The following is a 9,918-nucleotide window of genomic DNA, read 5'->3' as shown; positions in this document are numbered from 1 at the left end:
CTAATTAAACAAACAAAACTCCTGGTCAGTCAGATCTTTACATAACGGTCTCTTAAAACTTTCTCCTTCCTAGAGTTCCTGCTAGTGAATTTTATTCTTGTTGTCCACAACCATCTCAACTTAGAAAATAACTGAAAAGTAAACTGGACACTCAAGCAGAAAAGCTTTCACAATGAATTCCAAAAGAAAATAGTTACATTATTGGTAAAGAGTGCTCCCTCCGAACCCTACCCCAGACTATTTCTGATTTTTACATTCCAGCAACTGGGATATTACAGAAACATCTGTTCCTGACACTGTTCAACTATTTAACCAGAGAAAAGAAAAGACCTCAAGAGAATGCTCAATAATGGGAGGAGAGGGGGAACGAACAGGTTTTATAATTAAATAGTATGTAGGATCCCATTATGCTGAAGTTGGAGTCAAATGATCCAAAAGTTATATATGCAAAATTACCCATTTTTCTTCAAAGAACATCTGTGGTTTTAATTCTCAAAGGGTCCTGTGATCCAAAAAAGATTAAGAACCACTGAAACAGTAATTTCTTTCTGAGCTGTTCAATCACCATTACATTTTACAAAACTGAAGGGATAAGACACATCTGAATTTCAGTTATTTGTTCTTCTAACACTTTAGTAAATGATTTGTTCAAATAAGCAATTACATGAAACAATAAAACCAAGTTTTTGACCTAAAGTTCAGATGGATGGTAGAGTCAACATGATGGGTAAAGGCCTATTTCACATTCTAAGTGAAGTCTTTGAAAGAATAGAAGGGGGAGAACCCAAATTAACAAATATAAGAAAAATAATACCAAGTCATAAAATGGAGCAATTCTGTCTCCAACAAGAATGACATGTTTACCATTAGGCTAAGTATTTTTAAAGGTAGTTTGTGTTTGAGAACATAATACTTTGGGTAATTAAAAAGTTTCTCCTCTTTGGGTGAAACCTGCATAAGGCTTTAGAGATGACCAACAATCACACTGCAGGTGTTCTGAATACCTACTGCTGGCTTTTCATGATCCTTCCTCCAGTAGGAAACCACAACTGAGTCCAAAGTCCAATTTCACTATGTCTAAGGGTAGAGTCAATTCAAACTTGACCCCCATTTGTGTTATTTGGATCACTGCAAAAACACCCAGGGATCAAAGTGAATGTCTGGCATGGTGTAACTGCAGAGGTGAAAGGTGTCATATGTTCTGAATTTGGCACAGTTTTCTTAAAGTTCCTTGAAAATTCATGTGCAGAAGGTCTGGCAGTATCTTTTGTAAACTTTAGTGTTGCCATATTTCTGAAGGAGCTCTTGGGCCTGTTGCTGCATGTCCTGGGTCACGCTGCCAGGACACTGGGACCCAATGTGAAGCAGGATAAGACAGCACTCCAGCACATCTGGGAAGGGCCAGGTCTGAAAGATGACACAGGGATGAATAAGGAAGCATTTGCAAATGAGCCACATAGACCTGCATAGAGAGAGGCACCAGCACCTTCAAGTCTCATTTAGTGATACTTCTCAGCACAACTTAGCAATTTCTCCTTCAGGGCTTTTCATCAGTTACTCTAAGGATAGGGAATACTCAGAACAGATGGATACTGGGATATCCTCTTCAAATGAAAGAATCTTTTTCTAGAGCCCCACTCAATTCAAAACATGATTCTCCTTTTACTAGCAGTGCCACATTCAAATACACTCATCCATCTGTAACTATCAAATACATGGTACCAACTTTTTTTTTATTGAAGTTCGATTTGCCAACATACAGTAGAACACTCAGTGCTCATCCTGTCAAGTACCAATTTTAATTTTATTTTACCTCCCAATTCCAAAATTTGTTTCATTTCTCTGAAGAATGAGGTATAAAATTGTGTTGTCAATAATCCAGTTCTCCCATTTTAGTTAACCAAAGACCACGGGATCCTAAATTTTTAAGCATATCCAGATGTGTAGAGATTTCAGAAACAGTACAGAGAATCAGATAACCTTAAAGAATTTGGTTTAGTAAATTGATAATATAAAAAACCATGTTTTACCAAATGAACTGCTATAAATCTTACCTTAATACTCTCAGGAAATTTAGCTATTCTCTCATTTGCCTCTGTAAGCCTTTTGGTTAATTCAGGCAGAGAAAGTGGCTGATTTTTTTCTTCTTTACTAGTAATAATAAAAAAAAAAGCATAAGTCATATGCCTTGCCTCACATAACTTTTAACTGTTATCCTATAAATAAAATTCTTTTGTCATCTGGGTCTTACCTCTCATCTTTAATACCAAGGTCAAGAGGAGGGGATTTAATGTGATGTGGTAAAAAGTTTTCAAAATGAAATACCATTCCTCACTATTTTCCAAATCCCCACTTCTTAGACACATAGCTCTAATGAAAAAAAAAAAAAAAAAGTTCTCTAACCCAGAAGCTCTTAACCTTTGGATCACAGGACTTTAGGATCTTTAGGGGATTTAATTCTGCAGCCAAGTGCAAAAAGCCTGGATTTCTTTGGGGAATAGTTAGCACAGCTGTGGCTCCTAACCATAGGTTAGGATGCACATTTTTTTGTGTCTAAAGCTTTTCAAAGGAATCCTGTGATCCAAAAGTTAAGAGCTGCTGGGTTAGAGAATTTTTACTGTTTTTCTTGTTACTAGAACAAGACCTAAAGCTGCCTAGAGTGTGGCGGCTTACTGGAGAAGTGACTCAAAACTCATTCAAGATTGCAATGGGAGGGCAGCCCTGGTGGCTAAGCGGTTTAGCGCCACCTTCACAGGGCATGATCCTGGAGACCCGGATCGAGTCCCATGTCGGGCTCCCTGTATGGAGCCTGCTTCTCCCTCTGCCTGTGTCTCTGCCTCTCTCTCTGTCTGTGTGTCTCTCATGAATAAATAAAATAAATCTTAAAAAAAAAAAAAGGATTGCAATGGGAGTATTTTTATAGCAATAAATATATAAAGGCTTCAAAACTTAATTTTTTTTCAGTTACTAATAATTATCAGTTTATTTTTTCTTTAATTTTTTTTAAAAGACTTTATTTATTCATAGAGACACAGAGAGAGAGAGAGAGAGGGAGAGGGAGAGGCAGAGAGAGAAGCAGGTACCATGCAAAGAGCCTGACATGGGACTCAATCCCAGGTCCCCAGGATCACGCCCTGGGCTGCAGGCGGCGCTAAACCACTGTGCCACCCGGGCTGCCCTAATTATCAGTTTATTGGCGGTACTAGTAACTATGTTTTAGGCCCTATGCTGGGAGACAATCTAGGTAAAAAGCACTCAGCATAATAGCCAAGCAGTAATTGTTAATCACTACAAGTGCCCAAAGCAGAGGGCCCTGTAATAGTGCAAATTAACTTTACAGTGATTGGTGATTGGCTCCTATCATCCACCTGGACCCTGTGGTCAACAGAAGTGATTAGCTATAGCATTCTGATCACTTGGGATTTTCTCAACTCAGCATGCAGTTTTGTACACTACCGTTTTTGTGTATTTTCTGGAAGAGCACAGAATAATTGAAAAACTGGTATTCATTAATGATGCAATAATGCAACTCCTCATTTTACAGGATTAATTTTTTTTGGGGGGGATCTACTTATTGCTCAAAAGTAGTATTTTACTGTTCTATTGTTATTAACATTATTTGTGATTTCATTTAATTCCCCAAACAAGTGAGGTAGGGGTAGATCCTCCCAATTATAGATAAGGTAACAAAAGCTCATAAACATTAAGAATCTTGCCTGAGGTCACTCAGCAAAGCCAGGATTAGAACCCCATGTTGGACTCCAAAGCCTGTGCATACAACAGTATGGTGGTGGCAGGTGATCTGATCAAGCTTATCATGTGCTGATTTTTATCTGATGATGATGTGAGAACTCAGCAGGGTATTTCCAATTCCACCTTAAACAGACTCATTACTTACCACTCCCTCTGAGGACTAGAAAGGGACTGTTCTGCTACTTGTTCAGATTCATTCTCATCAGGACCATTTGTTGTAGATTTACAGACTTGACTCTTCTGGTGTTGGCGGATCATTTCTGCCAAGGTCTCTTGGACTTCAGCAACGGTTCTCTGTGAGTTTTGGAGACTGGCGTGCTTTTCTGAAAAGAGCTCTTTACAAGTGATCAGGATTTGCTTGCTTGCTTCTGTGAGTCTCACATCTAATTCTGGAGGCCTGCTTGGCTCTGGTTCAGACACTTTAGGGTCAGTTTCTTCAGGGCTGGCACTGTTTATCTGCTCACTTTGCTCAATAGAGGTTGTCCTTCTCTGAGCAGCTCTTACCCAGACACTAGATTTAGGGCTAGGCCTGGATAAAGACCACCAGAATTCATACAGATGTCCATAAATAAAAAAGGCCTCCAAACTTTTGAAAGCTGGTATGGTGGGGGACTGATGTTCACCCAGTTTGTCTCTTAGGTGGCCACAGCCTAGAAGAAGAAGACAAGGATTTAGGGTTGTGTGTTCTTTATCTATTAGAAACCTAGCTCCTCCCCTTGTATTTCCTATCTCCCAAGGAGTGGATCTCAAGGATAGCAATAATCCATGGGACAACATGCCCTTCACCAAAAGCCAACCAGAACAAAACATTTCCTGACCTAGGATAGCATTCTTGTTGCTGTAGTCTATGTGTCAATCAAAGCATTACAGAAAAAAATATTCCATCTTCCTATGAAAACTCTCAGGTAAGATCCCACCATATCTCTGAAAAATCAGTGATTTAGTTTAGTGACTATGCAGCTCAAAGAATGTCTTTTTGCTGTGCTTCTCTATTCCTTTTTTTTTTTTTCTTAAAGTTCACTTATTTATTTTAAATGTTTCTCTACACCCAACATGGGGCTTGAACGCACAATCCTGAGATCAGAGTTGCATGCTCTTCTAACTGAGCCAGCCAGGGGCCCCATGTGCTTCTCCATTCTTAACTAACTTGTGAGCACACTGCTATTTTTCTCAAACTATAAGAAAATTTATAGAAGGCAGTAAGGTAGATAAAGTTGGTAGGGCTAGGTAAAGGAAAACAGCTCAGCCATTCTGGCTACCTCTTAGGAGCCTGGGTAAGAGGATTCAAACTTGGTGCTAAATGACACAACTGGCCAGTCTCTATCTTTCGATATTATATATACTCCTGGTACTACACCATTGGTGGTGGTTACATCATCCATTAGTCAGCATGCTCCAACAGAGCTGGGGGGCATTTACCCTCAGGAAGAAAGGCTGAGTGCACTTCCTGCATGATGGTGAAGTTTCCTGAGTCATAGCTCCGGATCACAGCCCGAAGTAGGGCTTCCACAGCCGCGTCCCAGGAGGCCACTTGCTGGCTCAGCACTGCCAAGGTCAGGTCATGGCAAATGTGAAGCAGAAGCTAGAGGGGGAAGCCACAGTTTCAGTTAAACATTCTCCCACAGCAAGCACTGGGATGATACAGAAATATTCCTAATTCCTACTGACTGTACTAGGAAGTAGAGACAGTATACGTTCAAGAAAGGTCCTTCTGTTTCCACCACCCATTTCGTTTCCCTTATCTGAGAAACTTTCCTATTTAGCTGCACAGTAACATGCCTTGTCTGGTGTTAAAGTCTGTTCATGAGAAAAAAAAAAAAAAAAAAAAAAAAAAAAAAAAGCCTTGACATTTGTATTTAATTAAAACAAAAAGGGAGGGCAGCTGGGGTGGGTCAGTGGTTTAGCGCCACCTTCAGCCCAGGGTGTGATCCTGGAGACCTGGAATCGAGTCCCACATTGGGCTCCCTGCATGGAGCCTGCTTCTCCCTCTGCCTGTGTCTCTGCCTCTCTCTCTCTCTCTGTGTCTCTCATGAATAAATAAATAAAATCTTAAAAAAAAAAAAGAAAACCCAAAAAGGGAGTTTTAGAACTAAAAGCTGTAATTCAACCAACCAACCTGCAGTATAATTAAGAAAATTTATCAATTTTAAGTGAATAATTTGATGAGTTTTGATAAAGACATATATCTGTATAGGTATATATGCTATGATCACCACCAAAATCAAGACATGGAACATTTTCATAATTGTAAAATATCTCCATGTGCTCCTTTGCATGCCCTCCCCTCTCTCCACCTGCTGACAACCATTGGCCTGGTTTTTGTAACTATAAATTTGGTCTTTTCTAGAATTTATATAAATAGAACCACAGAGTATACAGTCTTTTGTGTCTTCACTCTTTTATTTATCATAATGCTTTTAGGATTCACTGATATTATCTGGACATCACTAGTTCCTTTTTAATGTTGCATAGCATTCCACTGTATAGCTAAAACATAGTTTGCATATCCATTCACCGGCTGATGGACATTTGGGTTGTTCCTCATTTTTGGTTGTTGTGAACTAAGCTGCAATGAACATTTGTGTGCAAGTCTGTGTGGACATCTGATTTCATTTTTTAAATGAAATATCCAGGCAGTGGTACTGCTGGGTCAGTGGGTGTATCTATGTTTAACTTTATAAGAAACTGCCAAATTGTTTCCGAAAGTGCTGTATATCATTTAAGGAAGTCTTGTTCCTCAAAAATTATGTGCCCTCATTTTCAAAAGTAGATAAATTGATATATATATATAGGATGGGTGTAGTAGCTGTTACAATGAATCAACTTTTTCTCTGTGCATCAATATGGACAGATTTTACACACTGGTCATAAGCAAGGTCCTTGAAATAAGCAAGGTCCAAAATAATATATATAACCTAACTTAGGGGCTGCCTTTGATGAGCTAGGAAAGGGGAATGGAACCAAGGGAAAGGGGTACCAGGGACTTCAACCTTATTGTATTTCTTTTACTAAAATCTAGAAGAATATACAAAACAAAACCAAAAAATTATATGAAACAAAAATGACAAAATGCGAACATTTATTATTTCTGGTTTTTCTATTTTTTTCTGGTTTTTCTATTTTCTATTTTTCTCTTTGCTTTTCTGTATTTTTAGGCTTTTCTTCTTTTAAGAGAAGACTGATCTAAGACTAACTTCAAAGCCAAAGGGCTTTAATTAGTCTGAAGGGATCTTTCCAGGTTGCCTGGGCCTGCCTTTGTCTTTGCTGAAATGCAAACTGGCATTCAGCTTGTTTCCTTATCATACCAGACATAGATTAAGGAAGTCTGACTACAGAGAGCAGACAGGGTACCTGTTTGGAGGGAGTGTTATTTGTAGCGGATGGATACTTGATACTTTGCAGCTGCTGTAGTGCTGCCTGATACTGCTCTGGAGTATCCAGGCTGAAGGCGCTCTTCCATACAGCAGTCACCCTCTCCACAAAGGGGCCTTCGATGCCTGCAGCCCAAGCATTGTAGGAAGAGCTTTTGGCCTCTGAAAGCTGTCTTTCCTCCAGGTGCTTGGACAGTAGCTCAAGAAGGCAAAACACCAGTCTCTGCCCCTGGAACCAACAACAAAGCATAGAAACCGTTATGCGGCGGAAGTCCCTGATTATTGAGAGCTCTCTTCAGTTTCTGAGTGTGTTCCCTAATCCATCTACAGCAACCAAACCCCTTAGTGGGCTGCCTCTGGCCAGTGTGAGTCATGAGTGAGGTGGGAAAAGACATGATCTAACAGACATTTTTCCAGATGCTTTTGCAGAGATCCTGGAGGTAGCCTGGAACCCAAGCAGTTTCATAACAAGGAACCTCAACTGTAGTCCTGTCCACTACAGGACTACAAGACTTGTGGCCCACTTTGAGAAAAGATGGGTGGGCTTATCCAGTTCCTTCCTCTGCCCAAATTTTAGATTAAAGGATACAAAAGTAGGGGATCCCTGGGTGGCTCAGCGGTTTGGTGCCTGCCTTTGGCCCAAGGCGTGATCCTGGAGTCCCAGGATCAAGTCCCACATTGGGCTCCGTGCACGGAGCCTGCTTCTCCCTCTGCCTGTGTCTCTGCCTCTCTCTCTTCTCTCTCTCTCTCTGTGTGACTATCATAAATAAATAAATAAATAAATAAAAAATTAAAAAAAAAAAACTCTCTCTAGGTTTGGTCACTTTATAAATAATACACCAAATGACACTATCTTTGAGGGTGTACTACTTTTATCTCTGTTTTTATTTTGTAGTTCCCAGAAAGCTACAATTTTTCTTGGGCTATGAATATTTAGCTAGGAATGTTTTTAGGCCTAGTTACCCTATTAGGGAAAAAGGATTCACAAAATTCATGTTAGAAGTTAGTATGTGACTAGCAGAGTTGTCTAAAATGGACCAAATGTTTATGTGTTTTGGAAACTGAGTGTTCATGCTTTTAAAGTAATCTCAGTCTTGGTGTGTCAAATAAGGCAGTGGTACATCACTCATTTTTAATCAGAAAGGGATAAATAGGGCAGCCCCGGTGGCGCAGCGGTTTAGCGCCGCCTGCAGCCCAGGGCGTGATCCTGGAGACCCTGGATCGAGTCCCACATCAGGCTCTCTGCATGGAGCCTGCTTCTCCCTCTGCCTGTGTCTCTGCTACTCTCTCTCTCTCTGCATCTCTATGAATGAATAAATAAATAAAAAAAATCTTTAAAAAAAAAAAGAAAAAAAAAGAAAGGGATAAATAAACATTTAACTAAATATTGATTTTCCCATACTTTTTTATGGCTTAAAGCTAAAGAGGGGTGCAGTGGCAGAGGACCATGATTTCTGTCAGAGGCTAATCCCTCTTCCCCTCCCTCTTCAAAGAAGACCTGATGACACCAATAAAGAAACATGAAATTGTTAGCCCCGGGGGCTGAGCTGTTATTCATATATGTTGTACACAAACTAATAAGGAAGGAGAATTATTGTGTGAATGACCACATTAGCTCTTACTCTGAATATGGCAATGGCAAGCCACAGTACTTCCACAGGATAGTGTGGCCAAGGCTTGCTGGACACTTCTAAGGATACCTGCTGAATACACCTTGTTCAACTGGGTTATTCATTTGGAATTCAACTAGAAAAGGACTTGGGGCCCTTCCCTCTTAAATACCAGGAGATAAAACAACAGACTGACCTTTAGACTTCCATGTAGCTTCAGGGCTTCCTGGGCTCCCACCCAGTTCCTGGCCAAAAGCAGTTCCTGGGCACACCGGAGAGCTAGGGAAGAGGACAACTCATCCTCTCCTACAATTGAAGCCAACTCTGCAGCCGTCTTAAGTGATGCTGCATCTCCCTTCTTGGCCAAAACTTTGGCTGCATCATAAGCAGAAGCAGCCCCTAAATAGCTGTAATACAAAAGAAAACCCCAAAGTCTCATAAACAGATCTCCTATTTCCTCTTCCACTGTAGCACAGAGAATGAGTGACCGCATCATACAGGGTAAGGACAGAAAGGAATCTCAACATTTGCTGAACTGAACCCAAACAGAGTTTTCATTCCCTTCCTGTTTCCTTTTCATTATAGTGATGTTAAAGACATCACTAGAAAAAGGGGGACCTCCTGAATCTGCTAGAGGTTTCTTGAATAGTTATGGTGATTCATATAAATACCAAGGAAGTAGGTACTAATGAATCTTAGGAAGTTGGTTTAATACACATATGCCTTTTCATTTTCTAGTCACTTTACCTCCCCCTCTACACTTACAACTCTTATCCTGCTTTTCTATATTCAGATACCTACCTGTTCCCTCAGGCTTACCATTTGGCGGCTACAGCATAATGCCCATCTTTTTCCAGGATGGCTCCCCAGGTGAGGTACAGGTCCTTCAGGATTGGGTCCTCTGGGCGCAGTCGGGCCTTGGCAACTGCAATAGCTTCCCTAGAGGCAAGAACAGATAATCAGCCAATTTGAAAAGGCTAGATGATAGGACAAATTGTCCCTCTTGTATTGTTTATACTGTTCCAATTTCCTATAAGAGATCATCTTCCTGCATTACGTAGGAAGTTAAAACCACACACTGAGCTCATTTCTTCATCTAGGTCGTCAGGTTTTAACGTGTGGTCTGTGGATTCCCAGGGATCCCCAAGTCCTGTCACTTCACAGAAAACAACCAGCAGTACTGT

General features: G+C 40.4%; 1 protein-coding gene across 4 annotated transcripts in view; it reads right to left on the bottom strand.

The window, feature by feature from the left end:
* Nucleotides 1–459: 459 nt before the first annotated feature.
* The window catches only part of GEMIN5 (gem nuclear organelle associated protein 5), a 40,232-nt gene continuing 30,773 nt past the window's right edge, over nt 460–9,918 (bottom strand). For all 4 annotated transcript variants that reach the window (XM_072824385.1, XM_072824387.1, XM_072824388.1 and 1 more), the window contains exons 22-28: nt 9,554–9,673; nt 8,931–9,141; nt 7,105–7,353; nt 5,173–5,335; nt 3,899–4,403; nt 2,055–2,151; nt 460–1,407 (exon numbers count right to left, since the gene is read on the bottom strand). In XM_072824385.1, coding sequence (XP_072680486.1) covers nt 1,240–1,407; nt 2,055–2,151; nt 3,899–4,403; nt 5,173–5,335; nt 7,105–7,353; nt 8,931–9,141; nt 9,554–9,673 — 1,513 coding nt within the window. In that variant the 3' untranslated portion in view covers nt 460–1,239. The remainder of the gene's footprint in view (nt 1,408–2,054; nt 2,152–3,898; nt 4,404–5,172; nt 5,336–7,104; nt 7,354–8,930; nt 9,142–9,553; nt 9,674–9,918) is intronic.

This window comes from Canis lupus, chromosome 4 (assembly GCF_048164855.1).
Source record: "Canis lupus baileyi chromosome 4, mCanLup2.hap1, whole genome shotgun sequence".
Classification (NCBI taxonomy): Eukaryota; Metazoa; Chordata; class Mammalia; order Carnivora; family Canidae; genus Canis; species Canis lupus.
This window is presented reverse-complemented; position numbering and strand designations above follow the sequence as displayed.